At 43.3% G+C, this 27,483-nt stretch overlaps 1 protein-coding gene and 3 pseudogenes across 1 annotated transcript; all 4 read right to left on the bottom strand.

The window, feature by feature from the left end:
* LOC145505315 (UDP-glucuronosyltransferase 1A3 pseudogene) lies at window positions 1–913 on the bottom strand (annotated as a pseudogene).
* A 1,054-nt stretch (window positions 914–1,967) lies between these two features.
* LOC145505314 (UDP-glucuronosyltransferase 1A3-like) lies at window positions 1,968–11,261 on the bottom strand. The gene is made up of 2 exons (XM_081487028.1): window positions 10,398–11,261; window positions 1,968–1,976 (listed from the first exon to the last, which is right to left on the bottom strand). Exons 1-2 carry the CDS (start codon window positions 11,259–11,261, stop codon window positions 1,968–1,970), a joined length of 873 nt encoding a protein of 290 aa, XP_081343154.1.
* A 4,243-nt stretch (window positions 11,262–15,504) lies between these two features.
* LOC145505313 (UDP-glucuronosyltransferase 1A3 pseudogene) lies at window positions 15,505–16,497 on the bottom strand (annotated as a pseudogene).
* Window positions 16,498–24,321: 7,824 nt separating this feature from the next.
* Window positions 24,322–25,832, bottom strand: LOC145505312 (UDP-glucuronosyltransferase 1A3 pseudogene; annotated as a pseudogene).
* Between the last annotated feature and the right edge of the window lie 1,651 nt (window positions 25,833–27,483).

Here is a 27,483-nt window from a genome sequence, read left to right as displayed (position 1 = left end):
TCAGAGTCGGACACCAATGAGGAGACTTAGCACACACATCCCTTCAAGCAGCAATACAGACCAGAGAAATGGCTTCCGGTTAGCACAGTTGATATCCCCAATGAACACCATGCTGGACATGACTGGCCACAGGTAGTCCATCACAAAGTCTCCTCTGAACAGCCACACGGATCCAGAGGCAAGAATCTCCACCAGTGACATCTCTCTCTGAAGAAGCTCAGAGGCCGTACGTGCATAAGAAGTGAAAGCAACCTGGCAAATGTACTTCAGGCCCAGAGGATAGAGCATGTTCTTGACCCTTTGGAAGAAGGTCACGAGGTCTGGATTCATTGTTAATATCCTAGGAACACATGAGAAAGGGTTTGGGCACTCTGCATCCTCAATATCTAAGTCACAGGGAACAGAATGCAAAAAAATACACAGCAGGAATGGACAGGTACTTGGCCAGCACTGCCCCACAGGGGTAAACAGGGCCCATTAAAACCACATCAAAGGAACTGGCATTCAGGTCCTTGTTACACAGCAGCCCCTTACAAGACCTTTGAAAGAGCAAGGACACATTTTCAAAGCTTCCATAGTTTCCAACAACATCGTTACCAAAGTGTACTCTTTCAAAAATCAGAATAAAATGGCCCGTCACAAGGTAATCAAATTCATTCTGGGTATACAGAATGGTGTAGGTTTTCATGATGAAAAAGTCCTCTGCTTTGATGTGCACACTGACCTCCGGAGACACGACCACTGCTTGGTGACCTCTGGCATGGAGCTCCCGCACGGCCTCCCGCATGCTGAGCCAGTGGCTGCCCTCCATGGGGACCACCAGCACCTTCCCAGCCTCGGTCCATCACCCGACGCACAGACAGAGCAGGAGTCCAGCCAGCACCTGCCATGGAAGCTGCAGTCCCAGGGCCATCTCTGAACAAGCCAGACTGTCTGGTCTGTGCCATCTGTACTTGTTGCCTTTGTCTTATAACCAAGTCATTTAGGCTAAATGGCATGTAATTGTAAGGCAGCCCTCCTTACATTAATCATTACAAAATATGTCCATGCCTGCATTTCATCACCTCTGATTTCACCCAGGGAAAGGTTACCGCCCACCTCTTACCTTGAAAAACCTCTTCTAACTCTGCTGCTCCCAGTGGGGAGCATTCTATTTCATTCTCTTGTTCTTCATTCAATTTCCAAAGCAAGGTTGTGCCTGCCCATTCCCTTGGTCACCTCCTACCTCTCTGCTAACCGTGTTCTCTGGGGCTGGACTCTGAGGAGTCACCTCTGTCCCAGTCCCCACCCAGAACCTCTGTTGCATGTGACCTTATCTGGGAACCCTTCAAAATCTTTCACCCCATAATGGATGAACACGGAGCACATCCAGGGGAAGGTATAATATCACGAGAACAGCCTTCTCTCAGCAGGGAGGGGATGGTGGCTCTGTTTCACACTGGACACCTCTTGCACTGCTCAGCAGAGAGTCTGTTCGAGCAGCTGCCCGATAAGGAAATTTCTGGAAGAATCCTTAAGGACAACAGCAGAAGGGATGCTTGAGAATTCTTTCTCTGCCTCATGGAATAGAAGTTCCTGTTATCTACATCATCAATGGGCAAGGCAGCTGTTTGTAATGACAGTGGGGTTCAGAGGACGACTGGCTCCAGTGCCTGCTCCACTTTGGATAGGAGGGACCAGCCCCATGCCTCCGTGCAGGCTCTCTGAATCCTCTTCTGATGCTGAAGGTGCCAGTCCTCCACTATGTTTAGGGACTGAAGTGTACATTAATCTGGATCTTTATTACATCTTAGAGTTTATGTTCAGGGCTTCCCAGGTGGCGCAGTGGTAAAGAATCCTCCTACAAATGCAGGAGACACAAGAGATGTGGATTCAATCCCTAGGTTGGATATAGGAAGATATCCTGGAGTAGGAAATGGTAACCCACTCTAGTATCCTTGCCTGGAAAATTCCAAGGACAGAGGAGTCTACACAAACTGTACGAAAAAGGTCTAATGACACGGATAACCACGAAGGTGTGGTCACTCACCTAGAGCCAGATATCATTGAGTGTGAAGTCAAGAGGGCCTTAGGAAGTATTACTACAAAAAAAGCTAGTGGAGGTAAAAGAATTCCAGCTGAGCTATTTAAAATCCTAAAATTGAGGCTGTTACAGTGCTGCACGCAATACGCCAGCATATTTGGAAAACTCAGCAGTGGCCACAGGACTAGAAAAGGTTAGTTTTCATTCTCATCTCAAAGAATGGCAATGCCAAAGAATGTTCCAACTACTGGACAATTGGGCTCACTTCACATGCTACCAAGGTAATGTTCAAAATTCTTCAAGCTAGGCTTGAACAATACATGAACCGTGATGTTCAAGCTGGTTTTAGAAAAGGCAGAGAAACCAGAGATTAAATTGCCAACATCCACTGGATCATCGAAAAAGCAAGAGAGTTCCAGAAAAACATCTATTTCTGCTTTATTGACTATGCTGAAGCCTTTGACTGTGTGGAGCACAATAAACTGTGGAAAATTCTGAAAGAGATGGGAATACCAGACCACCTGACCTGCCTCTTGAGAAACCTGTATGCAGGTCAGGAAGCAACAGTTAAAACTGGACATGGAACAACAGACTGGTTCCAAATAGGAAAAGGAGTACGTCAAGGCTGTATATTGTCACCTTGCTTATTTAACTCATATGCAGAGTACATCATGAGAAACGCTAGGCTGGAAGAAGCACAAGCTAGAATCCAGATTGCCAGGAGAAATATCAATAACCTCAGATATGAAGATGACATCACCCTTATGGCAAAAAGTGAAGAAAGAACTAAAGAGCCTCTTGATGAAAGTGAAAGAGGAGAGTGAAAAAGTGGGCTTAAAGCTCAACATTCAGAAAACAAAGATCATGGCATCTGGTCCCATCACTTCACGGCAAATGGAGAAACAGTGGAAACAGTGGCAGACTTTATTTTGGGGGGCTCCAAAATCACTGTAGATGGTGACTGCAGCCATGAAATAAAAAGAAACTTACTCCTTGGAAGAAAAGTTATGAGCAACCTAGACAGCATATTGAAAAGCAGAGACATTACTTTGCCAACAAAGGTCCGTCTAGTCAAGGCTATGGTTTTTCCAGTGTTCATGTATGGATGTGAGAATTGGACTCTAAAGAAAGCTGAGTGCCGAAGAATTGATGCTTTTGAACTGTGGTGTTGGAGAAGACTCTTGAGAGTCCCTTGGACTGCAAGGAGATCCAACCAGTCCATCCTAAAGGAAATCAGTCCTGAATATTCATTGAAAGGACTGATGCTGAAGCTGAAACTCCAATACTTTGGCCACCTGATGCGAAGAACTGACTCATTGGAAAAGACCCTGATGCTGGGAAAGATTGAAAGTGGGAGGAGAAGGGGGCAACAGATGATGAGATGGTTGGATGGCATCACCAACACGATGGATATGAGTTTGAGTAAGCTCTGGGAGTTGGTGATGGACAGGGAAGCCTGGCATGCTGCACAGTCCATGGGGTCGCAAAGAGTCAGACATGACTGAGTGACTGAACTGAACTAACAGTTTAGTTCAGATTTTTCTCCAAGGTCAGTTACAGACCTAAGTCCTGATAAGGACAGATTCCCCCAGATAGGAGGTGTTCCAGAATTTGTGGGACCAGTTTGATGTGGGGCCTGTGGAACTGTTTATGTCTTGGGCCAATGAGGCCTGCCATGCTACAGAGACAGATGCCCACGTGTGCTCAGCAGGATGTGACATCTCCGTCTATCCTGACATCTACCGTGGGGATGATGGAGTGGGGCTTCCTGGGCTGCCCAGCTCTCCCTTGAGCTGAGCACCCTCTTCTGTATCCATGGCTTCTGCCAAAGTGACATTCTGCCCTCAGCCACGACTGGCCAGGCTGACACTTTCCTTTGGAAGAAAGTTTTCCTCTATTCGGGATCCATGTTGATAACACACTTCACCACTGAGAAAATGCATGCACACCAATATGCCTCCTGGATCATACAGGCTGCCACTGTGCTGGGGATGTTTGCCTTAACCATCCTTGGAGGCCTCGAGTTCAGGGTCCAGGATCTCCCACATCAACATCTATGCTCTCTTTTTCTATATCTTCATTCTGTCCCAGCAACATAATGGTATGTTTTCCACAATGCTCCGTTTCTGTCCTCTATTCCCTGGGCAATCCTATCATTCCTGTCCCCCATTAACTTCTATGAACAGCCATGAAGAACTTCTTGAGAGTGTAGGATCAAGGCTGCTCATGACCTGCCTTCAGGGTAGAAAGACATGTGAGAGAAAGAAGGAGAATAGCTGGGAAGGTGGGACTTCGAGTTTGTTGTTGCTGCTGAAGCTGCTGTCAGTGTCATTAGCAAGAGAAGCTACTGCTTTGGTTTCTTCTCACCAGGGAATCTAGTGGTGCCCTATCTGGTAGCAGAAGCAGCATAGCCGAGTCTGTTCCCCTTCATTCTGCTAAGAACTCACTGGCCCCTGTGCAAACAGTGGACACCTGTTTGCAAGTATCTGATCAATATTCTGGCTTTCCTCACTGTATTAGCGGCCCTATGTTTGCCACTCAACCTAACACGGATGAGTGAGTGAGTGAGTGAAAGTCACTCAGTTGTGTCTGACTCTTTGCAACCCCGTGGACTATACAATCCATGGAATTCTCTAGGCCAGAATACTGGAGTGGGTAGCCTTTCCCTTCTCCAGGGGATCTTCCCAACCCAGGGATTGAACCCAGGTCTCCCTCATTGCAGGCAGATTCTTTACCAGCTTAGCCAGAAGGAAAGCCCTAATATGGATACCATAAGCCAAGTAAGGAAACACAGTTCACTTAGGGGATTGGAAATGGTGGTGGTGTTTTCTCTGCTATAGTTAGGGATATAAATCTAGACTAGGATAAAATAAATGAAGAGGCATGCAACATCATACATGGGAAGATTTAATACTCTAACACTCTTGATTTTGACCCATGTTAAGCTACACATGTAGTGACAGACCAAGTACAATGTCACTGGGGTTTGTAATATTACAAGAAAAATTTTTTTTCAATTCACCTAGAAGCATGTCTGGCTTCTGATAGGAGTAGTTTCTATCAAACCAATACTACCAAACATATGTGCCATCCAACGTTTAAATAAACTTTCAAGTTAAAAGAGATAGACTTCATATATATGGTAAGTTATTTTTGGCAAATTGCAAAGAATGTTCAATATAGAAGGTCTTTTCAACAAATAGTGCTTGGAAAACTAGATGTCTGAATGTAAACAATGAATTTGGACATTTACAAATGCCATATAAAAGTTGAACTCAAAATGGATCAAAGATATAAATGTAAGACCAAACACTATAAAACTCTTAGACAAAGACATATGACAAAATTTCACTATCTTGTATTTGGTGAAAATTTCTTGAAAATTACAACAAAGCATAACTAATGAAAAAATAACACATTGGACTTTGAAAAATTTTAAGTGCATGCATTAAAAGATATTATCAACAGAGTACAAAGGCAAACCATAGAATGGAAGAAAATATTTACAAATCATATAACTGATAAGGGATTAATATATCTGGAATATATAGAGAACTCCTATAACTCAACAACAACAAAAAGACCTGATTCAAAAATGGACAAAGGACTTAGACATTTCTTGAGAGAACATGTGCAACTGAATAATGAGCAATGAAAAGATGCTCAATATCATTAATCATTAGGGAAATACAAATCAGATATCACCTTACGCCATTAGGAAACTGATCATTTAAAAAAACCAGAAAACTGGTCTTGGAAAAAATGTGGAAAAATTACAATCCTCATGTACAGGGAATGTTATGGTGATGGGAATGTAAATGGGGTAGCACTTGTAGATCAATGTAATGTACAAGTGTAACATACAATGTGTAGTGTACAGTGTAATGCACATCCCATCTCTATAATGTTGATGGGAATGTAAAGGGTATAGCCACTGTGGAAACAGTATGGCAGCTCCTCAAAAAATTAAAAACAGAAATACCAGGTGATCCATCCGTTCCACTTCTAGGGATACACAGAAAAAAAACATTGAAAAGAATCTCAAAAAGGTATTGTACATCCATATTCATAGCAGCATTATGCACAACTACAGAAGGGAAAGCAACCCGTTTCATTGGCAGATAAACAGATAGCAAATTTGGTCTAGCTCTACAATGGAATATTACTTGGCCTTAAAAAGGAAGGAAATTCTGACAACATATATGACAACATGATTGAACCTAGAGAACAAGATGCTAACTGAAATATGTCAGTATCAGAAATAAAAATATTGGGTGACTCCACTAATATGAGATACTTAGAGTAGTCAAATTTATAGAGACAAGAAGTAAAATGGTGGTTACTATGGACTATGGAGTGGGGAACACTGTGGAGATGTTGTTTAAGGAGTATACAGTTCCAGTTTTTCAAGATGAACAGTTCTGGAGATTGATTGTACAACAATATGACTAATTAACACTACTAAACTGTACACTTGAAAATGGTAACATGGCAAATCTTATGTTAGAGGTATTTTACCATAATTTAGCATTGTTAAAAAGCAAATTTTATGAGGAAAACACAGCAGTGATAAACCTGTGTGCAACAATCTAGCAGCTATATGTTTAAAGTAAAAACTATTAAGAATTCCAAAGGCAAATTGAGCAAAATTGAGTACAATGAGGATATATTTTAAGACATCATTTTCAGAATTGGGCACACTGAGCTTTCTTTAGTAAAAAAATTGAAAATGTACATCTTTGGGCTTATCTATGAAACATCTGTGTGTGTGTGTGCACGTGTGTGCATGCATGCTGTCACTTCACTTGTGTCCGACTCTTTGCAACCCCATGGACTGTAGCCCGCCAGGCTCCTCTGTCCATGGGATTCTTCAGGCAAGAATACTGGAGTGAGTTGCTGTGGCCTCCTCCAAGGGATCTTCCCTCCCAGGGATGGAACATTTACAAATGTTGATCATAGGCTGTCTGACATAGCAGCCACTAACTTTGACTACTGAGTACTTGAAATGTGAGTAGTCCAAACTGATATGTGCTGTATGTATAAAAGACATTAATTTTGAGAGGTTACTATGAAAATTTTTAATGTAAAATATCTGATTAATAATTTTATTTGAGGAATGTGTCTAAGATGTCAGACTGGGAAGACCTTGAACTCACTTCCTCCCATAGACACACCAATATTACAATTAATAGAGCAAATTTTGATGAGAAATTTAGCAGAAAAGGTCTTCTACAACAAAATACATAAACAAGAAACCATAACAAGATGTGTGGGAGTGGTGGAGACACAGTATAATCAAGACAATACACCTGGGCAGATGATCCACATATAGAGGATAATTATAATTGCTGAGGCTCTCCCTAAGGAATGAAGCCTATGAACCCACACTGAGCCTCCCATCTTGAGGTCCAGAACCTGGAAGAAGATCTCTCAGAACACTGGGCTTGGAAGGCCAGTGGGGCTTACTTTTACTTTCAGGAGAGCCAAGGAACTATAGGATATAGAGACTCCACTTTCAAAGGGTGCACACAAAATCTCACACACTCTAGGACCCAGGGAACAAACAATGTTCTGAAAGGAGCCTGGATCAGACCCACCTGCTGATTTAGAAGAGCATCCCAGAGAGGCAGAAGGCAAACAGAGATCATCCTGGGGATATAGATGCTGACAGTAGCCTTTTTGGGGAGCTACATTTTACCCCAAAACACTGCACTGGCAAGTGCCACTTTTGAATCGTACCTATGGCATATTAGCCTTAGGACCCAGCCCCACCCATTAGCCTGCCAACACCAGTACTATGTTGCCTCAAGTATAGGAGACAGTTGAGGGGAGACACAAACTGATTCACTAACAGGACAACTGTCTTAGGACTTGCTGAGATCCCAGCTACCTGGGACATAGACTCATCCACCAGAAGTCCCAGGACCTGGCCCTGCCCTCCGGAGGGCCCAGGATGTGGAATCACCTACTAGTGAACTAGCCCAGGGAACTCTGGGCCACAGTCCACCCTCCAGCATGCTGACACCAGGTCCAGCCCACAGGCCTTATAGCAAGACACTCCGGGACCCAGTAACCAGTGTGTCACTATTAGATATAAACATAGAGGCAGATACGGGCACAAAACATAGGAGCACCTGAATACAAAAAGCAAGTATTAACAGACATAAAAAGAGAAGTTGACAGCAAACAACCATATTAGTGTACTTTAAAATTTCACATACATTAATAGACACATCATTCAGATAGAAAATCAATAAGGGAACTCTGGCCATAGACAGCATATTAGATCACTTAGATTTAATAGATATACATAGAATATTCCATCCAAAAGCAGCAGTATACACATTCTTTTCAAGGGAACATGGAACATCCTCCAGGATAGATCACATGTAAGGCCACAAAACAAGTGTCAGCAAATTTAAGAAGACAGATCGTATCAAGCATGTTTTTCAACCATGATTTTATGATATCAAAACTCAACTACAAAGAAAAAAACTGCAAAAACACAAACACATGGAGGCTAACCAATGTACAACAAACAACCAATGGGTCACTGAAGAAATTAAGAAGGAAATTAAAAATACTTGCAAAAAAATGAAAATGAAAACTCAATAATTCAAAATCTATGGGAAACAACAAAAGTAGTTCTAAGAAGGAGGTTTACAGCAATACAAGTGTACATCCAGAAATAAGAGAAATCTCAAATAAATAACCTAATCTTACACCAAAAGTAAATAAAAGAATATATGAAATCCAAGACAGTATACAGAAAAAAAATACAGATAAGAGCTGAAATATAAAAGCTAAATGAAATGAAGAACTATTTCTTTGAAAAAATAAAGAAAATTGATACACCTTCAATTTTCTGAACTTTCATCCAGATTCATCAGGAGAAAAAGAGAGACGGTCAAAGTAAATCAAATCAGAAATGAGAAAGAGAAGGCACAACCACCACCATAAAAATGTAAAGGATCGTGAGATCTTATTGTGAACAATGATAAACCAAAACAATGAACAAGTAGAAGACACCGACAGATTCCTAGAAATGCACAATCTCCCCAGGCTGAGCCAGGAAGAAATAGAAAATAGCAACAGTCTAATTACTGTAACGGAGTTCAATTAGTATAAAAAGATTCAACAAAAAATGAAGAAAACAAAAACATTTAGAGACCAAAAGTCGCGAAAGTTAATATAAATGCACTGCATGTCACACAGGTGGGCGAAATCATGATTAACTCGGTGGATTAAGAAACAACTGCCCCCAAGAGTCCTATCTCAATTAAACCCAAATATTCAGGGTTAACATAAGAACACTCTGGAACTATGAGGAAAGCAGCAAGTCCCATAATGGAAACTTGGGGTAGGGCGGACTGGGCTGGGGTAAGTTTGATGATGTGGTCAGAAGGTTTCCTCTTTGAATCTCAGTTCTCAGCATCACTGTTGCCACCTTCACTGTGCTCTTAGGCTCAGTTTGACCTCCTCCCCAGCCCCCACCACTAGCCTTTGATGACCCCAGTGTCCCAAGTTGAAGGTCTACATGACATGCAATCCAACAGAGTATGACACCACATTTTTCTCCAGACATCAACACCTAATCAGAAGACTTCTGGTCAGCACAGCTCCATCTCTGAAAAGCTGGGTCTATTATTCCTTTCTATGATCGCAGAGAGCCCAACTTCTCTATCCAGCATTGTCTGACTTCCACTTAATTTATTTGACCTCTCTGAAACTTCTGTTTCCTTTGGGTGTCAGGTCTCCTGTGATCATACCTCAATCTCTTCCAAGACAAAACCACTAAGGATTATCGAGTCAGTAAATGCAGTTGGCCAGTTCTCTCATCCTTCAGTTGAACACCTCAATGAAAAATCCCTGATGGATGGATTCACAGCTCAAGTTCTCTGCTTCTACTCATCTGGATAAAATTTCACACAGTTATAACAGTACCTTGACAAAGGACAATCATGGTTGAGTCACACCATTTCTTACCAACCCATTACTGCCATTACCTCTGCCTCTCATTCCTCTCAAAGACTATTACAAACTTTTATTACACTACTGGAGGCACGTTAACAACTTATCTCACCAAAGACTGCTAGAAGGAGATTGAAAGTTGGAAATCTTTAGAAAGATCAGTAGATAAGAAAGAACCTGGAAGTAACTTGTTTTTAAAAAATATATTTCACTTGGGAATTCCCTGGTGGTCCAGTGGTTTAGATTCCAAGCATTCACTGCCAAGGGCTTGAGTTCAATCCCTGGCGGGTGAACTAGAATCCCACAAGATGCATGGCAAGGCATAAAAATTTTTCTTAATTTTTTCATTAAAAATAATATGCTCTACTTGAAACACTGATTGGATAAAAGCAACAACACAGACCTGAGATAATGATTTCCTGTTGCCACAGTTGATACCCCCAATGAACACCATGTTGGGCATGATTGGCCGCGGGTAGTCCATCACAAAGTCTCCTCTGAACAGCCACACGGATCCAGAGGCAAGAATCTCCCCCAGTGACACCTCTCTCTGAAGAAGCTCAGAGGCCATATGTGCATAAGGAGCAAAAGAAAAATGACAAAGGTACTTCAGGCTCAGAGGATAGAGCATGTTCTTGACCCTCTGGAAGAATGTCATGTGGTCTGAATTCAATGTTAACAGCTTAGGAACATAAGAGAGAGGGTTTGGGCATGCTGTGGCCTCAACATCTAAGTCACAGGGAAGGAAACGCAAGAAAAACACAGCAGGAATGGACAGGTACTTGGCCAGCACTGCCCCGCAGGGATAAACAGGGTCCGTTAGAACCACATCAAAGGAACTGGCGTTCAGGTCTCTGATCAGGTCCTTGTTATACAACAGTGCCTCACAAGACCTTGCAAAGACCACAGATGCATTTTTTGTAGCTTCAATAGTTTTCCAAAACAGTGTTAGAAAATGTACTCTTTCAAAAAACAGATTAAATTGGCCCATCATGAGGTAATCAAAATCATCCTGGGTGTAGGGAATGGCGTAGGTTTTCATGATGAAAAAGTCTTCTGCCTTGATGTGCATATTCACCTCCGGAGCAACGACCACTGCCTGGTGACCTCTGACGTGGAGCTCCCGCACGGCCTCCCGCATGCTGAGCCAGTGGCTGCCCTCCATGGGGACCACCAGCACCTTCCCAGCCTCGGCCCATCGCCCGATGCACAGACAGAGCAGGAGTCCAGCCAGCACCTGCCATGGAAGCTGCAGTCCCAGGGCCATCTCTGTACAAACCAGAAGCAACTGATTCTCTGGTCGGGCTGTGCCGCCTATATGTGTTCCTTTATCTTTATTTTATCATGAAGTCACTTAAGCAAATTGCATGTCATTGGAAGGTGGTGTGCCCTCTATACATTAATCATTACAAGGTAAGTCTATGCTTTTGTTTCATCACCTCTGATTTCACCCTGTGGGAAAGATCCCTCTCCCTTATCTTGGAAAAACTTCTATGACTCTGCTGCTTGCTCTGGGGAGCATTCTAGTTCACTCACTCGCTCTTCATCCAAGACCCAAAGCAAGGCTGTGTCAGCAGAATCCCTTGGTCACCTCCGACCTCTCTGCTAATCAAGTTCTGTTGGGTTGGACTGAACTCTAAGCGATTACCTGCACCCCAGCCCCCGCCCAGATCCTCTGATGATTTTGACCTTGTCTGAGAACTCTTTAAAATCTTTTACCCCAATTCATTGGTGAATTTGGAGCACATCCAAGGAAATGCATTATATTCCTAAGACAGCTTTCTCTCAGTAGGGAGGTGACATTGGCTGTCAATTTTCCTCCTGGCCCACCCTGGGACACCTACTGCAATGTTCAGGAGAGAGCCCTTTGATTGGAGCAGATGTAAAATATAGAAATATCTGCAGTAGAATGGCTGTTGGACAATTCTGTATCTACTTCATGGAATAAGAGCTACTGTAGTCTAAAGTATCAGTGGGCAAGATAACCCTTAGCAATGACACACTGGGGTCAGAGAGGGGCAGCCCCCAATGTCAGCTCACCCTAGGACAGGAGCAAGCACTCTCCTGGCCTCAGAGGAGGCTCTCTGAATTTCTCTTATGATGCTGACGGTATCAATCTTCCACTATTCTATTTAGGAATTGGGGTGTACATTAATCTGGACCCCTAGTACACCATATAGTCTGTGTTCAGATTTTTCTCCAAGGTCATTTACAAACCTAAGTCCTGATTAGGACAGATTCTTCAGAACTGAGGGGCTTCTGAATTTGTGGGACCCTTCTTAGGTGGGGCCTGTGCAACAGATTGTGTCTCGGGCCCATGAGGTAGCCCTGCTACAGAGACTGATGCTCACGTGTGCTCAGCAGGATATGACATCTCCATGTCCTGTCCACCCTGGGGGTGATAAGGGCGGGCTCCCTGGGCTGCCCAGTGCTCTCTCTCACTGAGCACCCTCTTGTGCATCCATCAGTTCAGTTCAGTTCAGTTCAGTTGCTCAGTCGTGTCCGACTCTTTGCGACCCCATGGACTGCAGCACGTCAGGCCTCCATGTCCATCACCAACTCCCGGAGTTTACCCAAACCATGTCCATTGAGTCAGTGATGCTATCCAACCATCTCATCCTCTGTCATCCCCTTCTCCTCCCACCTTCAATCTTTCCCAGCATCAGGGTCTTTTCAAATGAGTCAGCTCTTTGCATCAGGTGGCCAAAGTATTGGAGTTTCAGCTTCAGCATCAGTCCTTCAAGTGAATATTCAGGACTGATTTTCTTTAGGATTGACTGGTTTGATCTCTTTAAAGTCCAAGGAACTCTCAAGACTCTTCTCCAACACCACAGTTGAGAAGCATCAATTCTTCAGTGCTCAGCTTTCTTTATGGTACAACTCTCCCATCCATATATGACTACTTGAAAAACCATAGCTTTGACTAGATGGACCTTTGTTGGCAAAGTAATGTCTCTGCTTTTTAATATGCTGTCTAGGTTGACCATGGCTTTTCTTCCAAGAAGCAAGCACCTTTTAATTTCATGGCTGCAGTCACCATCTACAGTGATTTTGGAGCCCCCCCAAAATAAAGTCTCTCACTGTTTCCACTGTTTCCCCATCTATTTGCCATGAAGTGATGGGGCCAGATTCCATGATTTTAGTTTTTTGAATGTTGAGTTTTAAGCCAACTTTTTCACTCTCCTCTTTCACTTAATCAAGAGGCTCTTCAGTTCCTCTTTGTTTTCTGTCATAAGGGTGGTATCATTTGCATATCTGAGATAATTGATATTTCTCCCAGCAATCTTATTCCAGCCTGTGCTTCATCCAGCCCAGCATTTTTCATGATGCACTCTGCACCTAAGTTAAATAAGCAGGGTGACAATATACAACCTTGACATACTCCTTTCTCTATTTGGAACCAATCAGTTGTTCCATGTCCAGTTCTAACTGTTGCTTCTTGACCCACATACAGATTTGTCAGGAGGCAGGTCAAGTGGTCTGGTATTTCCATCTCTTGAAGAATTTTCCATAGTTTGTTGTGATTCACACAAAGTCTTTGGTGTAGTCAATACAGCAGAAGTAGATGTTTTTCTGGAACTCTCTTGCTTTTTCTATGATTCAACGGATGTTGGCAATAGGCTCTCTGGTTCTTCTGCTTTTTTGAAATCTAGCTTGAAGATCTGGAAGTTCTCAGTTCATGTACTATTGAAGCCTTGCTTGCAGAATTTTGAGCATTACTTTGCTAGCATGTGAGATGAGTGCAATTGTGTCGTAGTGTGAGCATTTTTTGGCATTGCCTTTCTTTGGAAATGGAATGAAAACTGACCTTTTCCAGTCCTGTGGCCACTGCTGAGTTCTCCAAATTTGCTGGCATACTTTCGCAGCATCATCTTTTAAGATTTGAAATAGCTCAACTGGAATTCCATCACCTCCTCTAGCTTTGTTCGTAGTGATGCTTCCTAAGGCCCACTTGACTTCACATTCCAAGATGTCTGCTCTAGGTGAGTGATCACACCATTGTGGTTATCTGGGTGATTAAGATCTTTTTTGTACAGTTCTTCTGTGTATTGTTGCCACCTTTTCTTAATATCTTCTGCTTCTGTTAGGTCTATACTGTTTCTGTCCTTTATTGCACCCATCTTTGCATGAAATATTCCCTTGATATCTCTAATTTTCTTGAAGAGATCTCTATTCTTTCCCATTCTATTCTTTTCCTCTATTTCTTTGCATTGATCACTGAGGAAGGCTTTCATATCTCTCCTTGCTATTCTTTGAAACTCAGCATTCAGATGGATATATCTTTCCTTTTCTCCTTTGCCTTTAGCTTCTCTTCTTTTCTCAGTTCATGGAATTCTCCAGGCCAGAAAACTGGAGTGGGTAGTCTTTCCCTTCTCCAGGGGTTCTTCCCAACCTTGGGATCAAACCCAGGTCTCCCACATTGCAGGTGGATTCTTTACCAGCTGAGCCACCAGAGAAGCCCAATCTAACTCTGTATACCCCCACGTTTTTCTCCAGACACCAACTCCTGGTCAGAAGACTTCTGGTCAGCAAAGCTCCATCTTGGAAAAGCTGGATCTATAATTCCTTTCTCTGATCACAGAGAGCCCAACTTCTCTGTCCAGCACTATCTCATTTCCACTTAATTTATCTGACCTCTCTGAAACTTGTTTCCTCTGAGTGTTAGGTTTTCTGTGATCACACTTCAATCCCTTCCAAGACAAAACCACTAAGAATTATCAGGTCAATAAATATATTTTGCCAGTTCTCTCGTTGTTCATTTGAACACCTCAGTGTAAAATCCCTGATGGATGGACTCACAGCTCAAGTTCTCTCCTCCTACTAAGCTGAAGAAACTTGCACAACAGTTACAACAGTACCTTTACAAAGGACAACCATGGTTGAATCACACCATTTCCTGTCAACCTGTTACTGAACATAATCTCTGCCTCTCATTCCTCTCAAAGTGAAAGGAAAGTGAAATTTGTTCAGTCATGTCCAACTCTTTGCACTCCATGGACTGTCGCCTATCAGGACTATAGCCTATAGCCTGTCCATGGACATTTCCAGGCCAGAATACTGAAGTGAGTAGCCATTCCCTTCTCCAGAGGGTATTCCCAACCCAGGGATCAAACCCGGGTCTCCCACATTGCAGGCAGATTCTTTACCATCTGATCCACCAGGGAAGCCCCAGAATACTAGAGTGGGTAGCCTATCCCTTCTCCATTGGATCTTCCTGACTCAGGAATCAAGCTGGAGTCTCCTGCATTGCAGGTGGATTCTTTACCAGTTGAACTAACAGGGAAGCCTTCTCAAAGACCATCACAAACTTTTACTACACTACTGGAGGCACTTTAACAACTTATCTCACCAAAGACTGATAGAAGGAATTTGAAGGTTAGACTCTTTAGAAAGATCAGTAGATAAGAAAGAATCTGGAAGTAAGTTGTTTTCTAAAATTATATTTCACTTGGGAATTTCCTGGTTGTCCAGTGGTTAAGACTCTAAGCGTTTACTGCCAAGGGCTTGGGTTAAATCTCTGGTGGGTGAACTAGGATCCCATAAGATGTGAAGGATGACATAAAAATTTTTTTAACTTTTTCATTGAAGATAATGTGTTCCACCTGGAACACTGATTGAACAAAAGCAGCAATACCGACCTGAGATAATGGTTTCCTGTTGCCACAGTTGAAACCCCCAATGAACACCATGTTGGGCATGATTGGCCGTGGATACTCCATCACAAAGTCTCCTCTGAACAGCCACAGGGATGCAGAGCCAAGAATCTCCCCCAGTGACACGTCTCTCTGAAGAAGCTCAGAGGCCATACGTGCATAAGGAGTGAAAGAAAAATGGCAAAGGTACTTTAGGCTCAGAGGGTAGAGCAAGTTCTTGACCCTCTGGAAGAATGTCATGTGGTCTGAATTCCTTGTTAACAACTTAGGAACATAAGAGAGAGGGTTTGGGCATGCTGTGGCCTCAACATCTAAGTCACAGGGAAGGAAACGCAAGAAAAACACAGCAGGAATGGACAGGTACTTGGCCAGCACTGCCCCGCAGGGATAAACAGGGTCTGTTAGAACCACATCAAAGGAACTGGCGTTCAGGTCTCTGATCAGGTCCTTGTTATACAACAGTGCCTCACAAGACCTTGCAAAGACCACAGATGCATTTTTTGTAGCTGTCATAGTTTTCCAAAACAGTGTTAGAAAATGTACTCTTTCAAATAACATATTAAAACTGCCCGTCAGGAAGTAATCAAAATCGTCCTGGGTGTATGGAATGGCGTAGGTTTTCATGGTGAAAAAGTCCTCTGCCTTGATGTGCACATTGACCTCCGGAGACAGGACCACTGCTTGGTGACCTCTGGCGTGGAGCTCCCGCACGGCCTCCCGCATGCTGAGCCAGTGGCTGCCCTCCATGGGGACCACCAGCACCTTCCCAGCCTCGGCCCATCGCCCAATGCACAGACAGAGCAGGAGTCCAGCCAGCACCTGCCACCGAAGCTGCAGTCCCAGGGCCATCTCCACACAAACCAGAAGAAACTGACTTTCTGATCAGGTCTTGCCTCCTATATTTGTTTGGTTTATCTTATGATCAAGTCACTTGAGCAAAATGGCGTGTCATTGGAAGGCAGTGTGCCCTCCAAACATTAATCATTACAGGATAAATCTATGCCCATGTTTCATCACCTCTGGTTTCACTCAAAGAAAGATCACTCCCCCTTATCTTGGAAAAACTCCTCTGACCTGCTGCTTCCTCTGGGGAGCATTCTAGTTCACTCTCTTGTTCTTCATCCAAGACCCAAAGCAAGGCGGTGCCTGCCCATTCTCTTGGTCACCTCCTGCCTCTCTGCTAACCATGTTCTCTGGGGCTGGACTGAACTCTGAGGAGTCACCTATGGGCCAGTCCCCACCCAGAACCTCTGCTGCATGTGACCTTATCTGAGAACTCTTTAAACTCTTTCTCCGCATTCATGGGTGAACTCAGAGCACAGCCAGGAAGATATTAATACATAACATTGCTATGACAGATTTCTCTTAGCGGGTAGGGTATGCTCACTGTCATTTTTTCCTGTTCAACACTGGGACACCTCTTGCAATGCTCAGGGAAGAGTCTGTTGGAGCAGCTGTCAGACATTCAAATATCTGGAGGAATCCTTGAGGAAGAGAGCTGAAGTGTTGGTTAATTCTGTTTGCACTTCATGGAATAAGAATTGCTGCTATCTAAAGTGTCAGTGAGCAAGGTGACCCTTAGTGATGACACAGTGGAGTCAGAGAGGGCCATCCCCCAAGATCTACACACCATAGGACAGGAGGGAGCCATCCCCTGGCCCCACAGGAGAGTCTCTGAATTCCTTTTAGGCTGCTAAAGGTGCCAATCTTTCGCTACTCTATTTAAGGACTGGGGCCTTTATTTATCTGGGCCTTTACTGCATCTTATAGTTTATGTTCAGATTTTTCTCTAAGGTCAGTTACAGACCTAAGTCCTAATGTGCATGGATTCCTCTAAAGCTGATGGGCTCCAGAGTTGGTGGGACCTTACGCAGTTGCTTGGGTCACCTGTCTGTGATGTCGGCCCTGATACAGACTGTTGCCCATGCATGCTCAGAAGACACTGACATCACAGAGTCCCTTCTGCATCTGGGATGATGAGGAGCACTCCCTGAGCCACCCAGCTCCCTCTCTCACTGAGCACCCTCTTCTGCAACTGTGGCTTTGGCCATAAGGACATCCTGTTCTGGGCCACATGATGGCCAGGCTGACGCTTCCCTTTGGGAGAAACTCATCCCCATTAGGGATGCATGTACATAACAGATTCCTGTCCTGAGCAAATGAGTGTGCACCAAGACACCTCCTGAGTCACACAGGTTGTCACTGTGCCTAGGACCTTTACTTTAACCATCCTTGGAGTCTGTGGGTCCAAGGTTTTGCTGGAGCCCCAACGGCAACATCTATGCTCTCTTTTTCTGGATCTTCTTTCTGTCCCAGCTCTGTAACTGCATGATTTCCCTAAGGCTCAGTTTCCATCCTTTGCTCTCGGGTTTTATCCTATCATCTTCCCTTCATTCACTTCTATATACAGCCATGAAGAATTCCATGAGTCTGTAGGATCAAGGCTACTTATGTCTACTTTCAGAGTATAAATACATTGAAGGGAAGGAAAAAAGGTGGCTGAGAAGCTGGGTATTCAGGTTTGCTGCTGCTGTTGAAGCTCCTGTCAGCATCCTTAGCAAGAGAAGCTGCTATTTTGTTTTGCTGCCACCAGTGAATCTAGAGGCACCTTATCTGGTGGCACAAACAGCAGGTAAACAGGGTTGGATTACCTTCGCTCTGGTAAGAACTCAGTGACCCCTGTTAATTGTCCAGCTCTAACCGCATGTCATAAAGATTCCAGGACAACTTTCTGGCTTCCTTCACTGTGATCAGCTGCCCCGTGTTTGCCACTCAAACTACATGGATACTGTGAGCCAAGTAAGGGTACACAGTGACAGGATTGGTAAGGAGTGTGGTGTTTTCTCTGCTACAGTTAGACATATACATCTAGACTAGAATAAAATAATTGAAGATGTATACGGCCTCATGCATAGGGAGATTTAACACTCTGACACTCTTGATTTTGCCCCTAAATTAAGGTATAGATGTAATGGCAGATTGAGCAAAATATCACTAGGAGTTGTATTATGAACAAAAAAATATATATTTTTAAATTCAGCCAAAAGCATTTCTCTGGTAGCTCAAACGGTAAAGAATCTACCTGCAATGCAGGAGACCCAGGTTCCTGGGGTCAGGAAGATCCCCTGGGGAAGGGAATGGCTACCCACTCCAGTATTCTTGCCTGGGAAATCCCATGGACAGAGGAGCCTGGTGGGCTACCGTCTTTGGAGTCACTAAAGAGTCAGACACAACTTAGCTCTAAACAACAACAACAAAAAGCATTTCTGGCTTCTGATATGAGTAGTTCCTATCATACCAATATTCCTACACATATTTGCCACACAACTTTTAAATAAAATTTTCAAATTAAAAGAGACAGACTACACATATATGGTCAAGTTATTTTTGGCAAGGGTACAAAGATTATTCAAAAGGGACAGTCCTTTCAGGAAATGGTGCTGGGGAAACTGGATGTCCAAATGTAAACAATGAATTTGGACTCTTACAAATGCCATATAAAAGTTCAACTCAAAATGGATCAAAGACATAAATGTAAGACCTAAACCTATAAACCTCTTTAAAGAAGACATAGGACAAAACTTCAGAACATTGCATTTCACAAAGATTTCTTGAAAATTATGCCAAAGTATACTTAATGAAAAATTCACAAATTAGACTTCATGAAAAGATTTTAAATGTGTGCATCAAAAGATATTATCAGCAGAGTAAAAAGGCAAACCATAGAATGGAAGAAAATATTTATGTTCAATCCCTGTGTTGGGAAGATCCCTTGGAGAAGGGAAAAGCTACCCACTCCAGTATTCTGGCCTAGAGAATTCCATGGACTGTATAGTCTATGGGGTCACAAAGAGTCGGACACGAAATATATCTGATAAGGGATTAATATCCAGAATATACAGAGAACTCCTATAACTCAACAACAAAAGACCTGACTCAAAAATGGACAAAGGACTTAGACATTGGTCATATGTGCAAATGACCAATGAGCAATGAAAGATGCTCAACATCACTAATCATTAGGGAAATGAAAGTCAAAACTTCAACAAGATGTCGGGTCACACCTGTTAGGATAGCTATCATTAAAAATAAAAGAAAGAAAAAAGATAATAAGCCTTGGAGAGTATGTGAAGAAATTGAACCCCTCATGTACTGTTTCTGGGAATATAAAATGGTGTCGTCACTGTGGAAAACAGGATAGAAGTTCCTCAAAAAATTGGAAAAAAAAAAAACCCAGATGATTCAACCATTGCACTTGTGCGTATATACCCAAAAGAATTGAAAGCGGAATCTCAAAGACATATTTGTACACCTGTGTTCATAGCAGCATTATTCACAATACCCAGAAGATGAAAGCAACTCATGTTCACTGGCAGATGAACAGATAAGCAAACTGTGGTCTGTCTGTACAATGGATTATTATTCAGTCTTAAAAAGAAAGGAAATTTGAACAGCATATACACAACATGCATAAACATGGAGGCCAGCCTGCTAAGTGAAATACTAAGTATCGAAAAGAAAAATACTGTACGATTCCACTAATATGAGGAACATAGAGTACTCAAATTCATAGAGACAGAAGGTAAAATGGTGGTTCCCAGGAACTACGGAGTGGGGGAAATGGGGAGATATTTAAGGGGTACAGAGTTTCAGTTTTTCATAATGAAGCATTCTGGAGCTTGGCTGCACAGTAATGTGAGTATAATTAACACTACTAAACTGTACACATACAATGGTCAAGATAGTAAATCATGTTGGGGTATTGTGCCACAATTAAACATTTTGGAAAGGCAAACGTTATGAATAAAACACAACAGTCGAAACTTTGTGTGCCAATCTAGTAGCCATATTTTTAAAGTAAAAACTATTAAAAATTCTAAACATAAATTGAGAAAAATTCAGTTAAATTAAGAAATATTTTAAGATATCATTTTCAGAATTATGGATGTTGAGTTTTTTAACAAAAAGTGAAAATGTACGTCTTTTGGTTTATCTATGTGATGTTCACAAATGTTGATCATGTGCTATTATGGCAGCCACTAGCTACACATGACTATTGAGCACTTGAAATGCTCAGAGTCTAAATTGATATGTCTGTAGGTTAAACTAACACCAGATTTTGAAGACTTAGTATGAAATTTTAAAATGTGAAGTATCTCATTAATTAATTTACACTGACAAAAGCGGCCAAGGTATCAGACTGGGAAGTCCTTGAGATCACTTCCTCCCTCAGGCACACCAATATTACAATTTATAGAATAAACATTGACAAGAAAGACCTGAAGACTAGCTGAAAGAATCTTTCACAACTAAATATGTAAAGAAGGAATGACAAGATATGTAGGAGAGGTGGAGACATGGTATAATCGAGACCCATACCTCTGGGCAAACAGTCCACAACTGCGGGATAATTACAATCGCAGACCTTCTCCCTAAGAAGTGAGGGATATGACCCCACATTGGGGTCCCAGCCTCGGGGTCCATAACCAGGAAGAGGAGCTTCCAGAATGTTGGGTTTGGAAGGTCAGCGGGGCTTCCTTTCCGGAGAGCCAGGAGCCATAGGACATAGAGACTCCCCTCTCAAATGCATGAGTGTTTAGTCACCACAGTCGTGTCCGACTCCGCGACCCCATGGACCACAGCCAGCCAGGCTCCTCTGTCCATGGGACTCTCCGGGCAAGAACACTGGAGTGGGTTGCCATCTCCTTCTCCAGTGATAAAGTATGAAGTGAGTGAAGCGAGTGAAGTGAAGTCACTCAGTCGTGTCCAACCCTTTGCGACCCCATGGACTGCAGGCTACCAGGCTCCACCGTCCACGGGACTCCAGGCAAGAGGACTGGAGTGGGTTGCCATTTCCTTCTCCATCACTCTCAGACGGTGCACGCAAAATCTCACACACTTTAGGACACAGGGAAGAAGAAGTAATCTAAAAGGAACCTGGGTCAGACCCACCTGCTGATATTGAAGAATCTCCCAGAAAAGCAAAAGACAAAAAGAGATCATTCTGGGATATAGACATGAGCAGCAGCAATTTTGGAGAGTTTCATTCTACCACAATGATACTGTGCCAGCAAGTGCTATTTGGATCATCCTTCTACCTGATTAACATCGGGACACAGTCTCAGCCATCAGTTTGTCAGCACTAGAACTAGGATACTCCAGGTCAAGTAGCTAGTTGAGTGGAGACAGAGTCATCCACTAGTAGGCCAGCTGCGTTAACCCTCTGAGCAACAGGCCACCTGGGACCTGGCCCCATCCACCAGAAGGCCCAGGACCAGGCCCTGTGCACCAGAGTGCCAAGGACCTGGACTCACCTACCGGTGCACCAGCACTAGCCCAGGACACCCTCGGACCTCACCCCACCCTCCAGCAGACTGACACCAGCTCCAGGAAACTTGGGCTCTACAGACAGGGACTCCAGGACCCAAATTAACCTACCAGTGGGCCACCATTAGATATATATGTAGACATATGTGGCCCCAACATAGAAGCACTTAAATACAAATAGCAAGTATTAGCAGACTTAAAAAGACAAGTTGACAGTAAACAACAATATTAGGGTGATTTAAAATCCCACATACATCAACGGACATATCATTCAGACAGAAAACCAGTAAGGAAACACTGGTGCTAAACAACACATTACACCAGTTAGGCTTAATAGATACACATAGAACATTCCATCCAAAAGCAGCAAAATACACATTCTTTTCAAGTGTACATGGTATATCTGTCTTGATAAATCACATGTGTGGTCACAAATCAAGTGTTAATAAACTTAAGAATACTGAAATCGTATCAAACACTTTTTCCAACCATGATGTTATGAAACCAAAACTCAACTACAAAAAAAGCTGCAAAAACACACGGAGGCAAAACAATGTGTTACAGTCAATGGGTCATTGAAGAAATTAAAGAGGAAATTAAACAAATTCCTCAAGACAAGTAAAAATGAAAGCATGATAATCCAAAATCTATGGGAAACAGTAAAAGTAGTTCTAAAAGGAATGTTTTTAGGCATACAAGCACAGCTCATGAAATAAGAAAAATCTGAAATAACCTAAACTTACACCCAAAGTAACTGAAAAGAATAACCAAAACCCAAAGGTAGTATAAAGAAAAAAATCATAAAGCTTAAGCCAGAAATTTAAAAGATCAATGAAACAAAGAACTGACTCTTTGAAAAAATAAAGTTGGTAAACTTTCAGTCAGAGTCATCAAGAAGAAAGAAAGTCCAGGTAAATAAAAGCCAAATGAGAAAGGTGAAGTCACAACAAACACACAAAACATGTAAAGGATCGTAAGAGATAACTGTGAACAGTTATATGCCAATAAAATGAACAATTAGAAGACATGGACAGATTCTTAGAAATGGACCACATCCCAAGACTGAACCAGGAAGAAATAGAAAATATTAACAAACCAATTAGCAGTAATGAAATTGAATCAGCAATAAAAAGATCTCCCACAATTGAAGAATACAAAAGCTATAAGAGACCTAAAGTCATGGAAGTTAATATAAATTAAGTACATGAGACACAAGTCAGCAAAAAAAAAAAAAAAAAAAAATGGCTAACTCAGTGGATTAAGAAACAAATCCTGTCCCCAAGAGTCCTATTTCAATTAAATCCAAATATTCAGGGTTAACATGAGAAGACTGTGAAACTGTGAGGAAAGCCATAGTTCCCATCATGGAAACTTGGGGTGGAGTGGTCAGGGCTGGGGCAGATTTGGTGATGTGGGCAAATCTTCCCACTTTGAGACTCAGTACTCAGCATCATTGCCCCCACCTTCACTGCATTCATAGGCTCTGCTTACCTCCTTTCAGCCCCCACCACTACCCTTTGATGACCTCAGTGTCCCACCTTGAAGACCTACATGACACGCAATCCAACCCCGTACATCACCACATTTTACTCCAGACACCAAGTCCTGGTCAGAAGACTTCCGGTCAGCACAGCTCCATCTCTGAAAAGTTGGACTCGATTATTCCTTTCTCTGATCACGGAGACCCCGACTTCCCTCTCCGGTATTATCTCACTTCCACTTTTTCTACCTCTCTGAAATTTCAGATTCCTTTTGGTATTTAAGTCTCCTGCAACCACAATCCTTTCCAAGACAAAACCACTATCAGTTCAACAAATGCCATCTGCCATTCTTTCCTCCTTCTATTGAACACCCTCAGGCAAAAACTCCTGATGGATGGATTCTCAGCTCAACAAACGTGCTCCTACTCAGCTGGATAAAATCGGACAATGGTTACAGCAGTGCCGTCAACAAAAGAGCAATCACGGTTGAATAACAAACACCATCACTTATCAGTCCTATTACAGACCCTCATCCCTGACTGTCACTCCTCTCAAAGACCATCAAAACCTTTACTACACTACTGCAGGCACTTTAACAATTCACCAAAACAGAGACTGTTAGAAGGAGAATGAGAGGCAGGAACTTTTAGAAAGATCAATATATATTAAGCACCTGGAAGGAAGATATTTATAAAAAGTATGTTTCACTTGGGAACTCCCAGGCAAGCCAGTGGTTAGGACTTAAGCCATCGTTGCCAAGGGTCCAGGTTCAATCCCTGGTTGAGGAACTAGGATCCCACAAGCATTGCAGCATGGCAAAAAAAATAATTAATTAAAAAAACATATGTCCCACTTGGAAGGCTGATTAAATAAAAGCAGCAATACAGACCTGAGATAACGGTTTCCTGTTGGCACAGTTGATACCCCCAATGAACACCATGTTGGGCATGATTGGCTGCAGGTAATCCATCACAAAGTCTCCTCTGAACAGCCACATGGATCCAGAGGCAAGAATTTCCCCCAGTGACACCTCTCTCTGAAGAAGCTCAGAGGCCATACATGCATAAGGGGTGAAAGAAACCTGGCAAATGTACTTCAGGCTCAGAGGGTAGAGCATGTTCTTGACCCTTTGGAAGAATGTCATGTGGTCTGAATTCACTATTAACAACTTAGGAACAGAAGAGAAAAGGTTTGGGCATGCATACCCTCAAAATCTAAGTCACACAGAGGGAACACAATAAATAAATACAGCAGAAATCAACAGGTACTTAGCCAGCCCCTGTGGGGAAGATAGCAAATCAACCAGGGTGGCACGTTCAGGAAGGACTGATGCTGAAGCTGAAACTCCAATACTTTGGCCACCTGATGTGAAGAACCAACTCATTGAAAAAGACCCTGATGCTGGGAAAGATTGAAAGCAGGAAGAGAAGGGGACGACAGAAGATGAGATGGTTGGATGGCATCACCGACCTGATGGACACGAGTTTGAGTAAGCTCTGGGAGTTGGTGATGGACAGGGAGGCCTGGCGTGCTGCAGTCCGTGGGGTCACAAAGAGTCGGACAGGACTGAGCGACTGAATGGAACTGGACAGCTGAGAGCGTTGTCTAGCACTGCGCATGTGCCTCAGGAGGTCCTTGCTTGGTCCCCGGCTACTTTGTGCGGTGTTCCTGTCTGAGCTCCACCTAAAGAGCTGCGGCATTACTGCTACCTCACAGCTGTGTCCGTGGGGTCAGCCACGAGAGGAGAGAATATAGCGTGTCTGCCTCTACAGCTGCTGTGCCAGCCAGGAGAGAAGAAACGCGTCTGCAGTTTCCATGGCTCCTTGAGTCTTATTCCAGCCTCTTAGCTCGCGCCTTGCCTACCACTAGTTCAACAAACAGTGGGCAAGTGAGATACAGCGAAACAGTTGTTGCTGTGAACTGGATCGGCAAGACAGCCCCCCCAGGGTACATAGGGTCCCTTAAAACTGCATCAAAGGGACTGGTATTCGACTGTCTGATCAGGTCCTTGGAATACAACAGTGCCTCAAAAGACCGTACAGAGAGCAAACAAACAGTCGTTACAGACACCATAGCTCCCAGAAACAGGGCTAGCAAACATCCTCTTTCAAAAAGCAGATGAACATGACCCCCTCATGAGAGAATCATATTCTTCCTGTGTGTTGGGAATAGATTTTCGTGGTGAAAAAGCGCTCTGCCTCGGTGTGTATATTCACCTGCAGAGGAATCACCACTGCTCGGTGGTCTCATGCTAAGCAAGTGGTTGCCCTCCATGGGGACCACCAGCATGTTCCCAGACTTAGTCCATCGCCCGACACAGAGACAGAGCAGGAGTCCAGGCAGCACTTGCCATGGAAGCTGCAGTCCCAGGGCCATCTCTAACCAAACCAGAAGCTACTGAGTCTCCGGTCGGGCTACGCCGCTTTTATTTGTTACCTTTATCTTATCATCAAGTCACTTAAGCAAAATGGCATGGCATTGGAAGGCAGTTTGTCATCCATACATTAATCATTACAGGATAAGTCCACGCCTGGGTTTCATCATCTCCGATTCCACCCCGGGAAAGTCCATTCCCCTCTTATTTTGGAAAACCTCCTCTGACTCTGCTGCTCCTGGTAGGGAGCATTCCAGGTCACTGAAATGTTTGTCATCCAATTCCCAAAGCAAGGCTGTGTGGGCACATTCCCTTTGATCACCTTCTGCCTCTCTGCTAATCAGGCTCTACAGGGCTGGACTGAACTCTCAGAAGTCACCTCTGTCCCAGTCCCCACCCAGAACCTCTGGTGCATGTGACCTTATCTGAGAACTCTTTAAACTCTTTCCCCTGATTGGTGGGTGAACAAGGAGCCATTCCTTATTCACTTCCAGGGAAACACATAACATCGCTGAGACAGCTTTCTCTCAGCAGGAGGGGACCTGGTTGTCTGTTTGTTCCTCTTCCACACGGGGACACCTCTTCCACTGTTCAGGGGGAGAGTCTGTTGGAGGAGCTGTCGTATATGGAAATATCTGATGGAATTCCTGATGAAGACAACAGAAGTGGTGTTTTGAAACCTCTGTATCAACTTCCCGGAATAAGAGTTGCTATTATCTAAAGCATCAATGGGCAAGGCAACACTTAGCAATGACACAGTGGGGTCAGAGAGCACCAGTCCCGAAGATCTGCACACCCAGGACATCAGGGAGCTGTCCCCTCGCCCCCATTCAGTCTCTCTGAATCCTCTTCTGATGCTGAAGGTGACAGTCTTCTGCTACTCTGTTTAGGGGCTGGGGTGCACCTTAATCTGGGCTTTTATTATATCTTATAGTTTATGTTCAGATTTTTCTCCGAGGTCAGTTACAGGGTTGAGTCCTGATAAGGATAGATTCCTCCAAAACAAAGGGGCTCCTGAATGTATGGGACCCTTCTGAGGTGGGGCCTGTGCAACTGCTTGCATCTCGGGCCCAGGAGGTGGCCCTGCTACAGAGATTGTGCTCGTGTGTGCTCAGCAGGATATGGCATCTCCATGTCCCATCTGCCCTGGGGACGATGTGGGAGGACTTCTTGGGCTTCCCAGCCCCAGAACAACAAAAATGTGATCAGCTGCCCCATGTTTGCCATTCAAAGTAACACATATACTAAGCCAGTTAAGGCCACACAGTGCATTTGGGGGATTGGAAACTGATGGTGTTTTCTCTGGTCCAGTTAGAGCTTTAAATCTACACTGGAATAAAATAAATGAAGAGGCATACAACATCATGCCTGGGAATAATGAACACTCTAACTCTTGATTTTGCACCAAATTACGGTATAGATAAAATGGTAGGCCCAGTCAAATCTCATTGAGATTTGCAATATGACCCAAAAAATTCACCTAGAAGCATTTCTGGTTTCTAATAGAAGTGACTCCTATCAGACCAATGCTCTCAAACAATTTTTAAATACATTTTTCAAGTAAAAGAGATAGACTTCACATATATGGTCAAGTTATTTGGGGCAATGCTGCACAATATTCAACAGGGACCATCTTTTCAACAAATGGTGCTG

Source organism: Giraffa tippelskirchi, chromosome 5 (assembly GCF_054371585.1).
Source record: "Giraffa tippelskirchi isolate mGirTip1 chromosome 5, T2T-mGirTip1v1.2.pri, whole genome shotgun sequence".
Lineage (NCBI taxonomy): Eukaryota > Metazoa > Chordata > Mammalia > Artiodactyla > Giraffidae > Giraffa > Giraffa tippelskirchi.
Note: the sequence above shows the minus strand (reverse complement) of the source record. Positions and strands in the feature narration are given on the sequence as shown.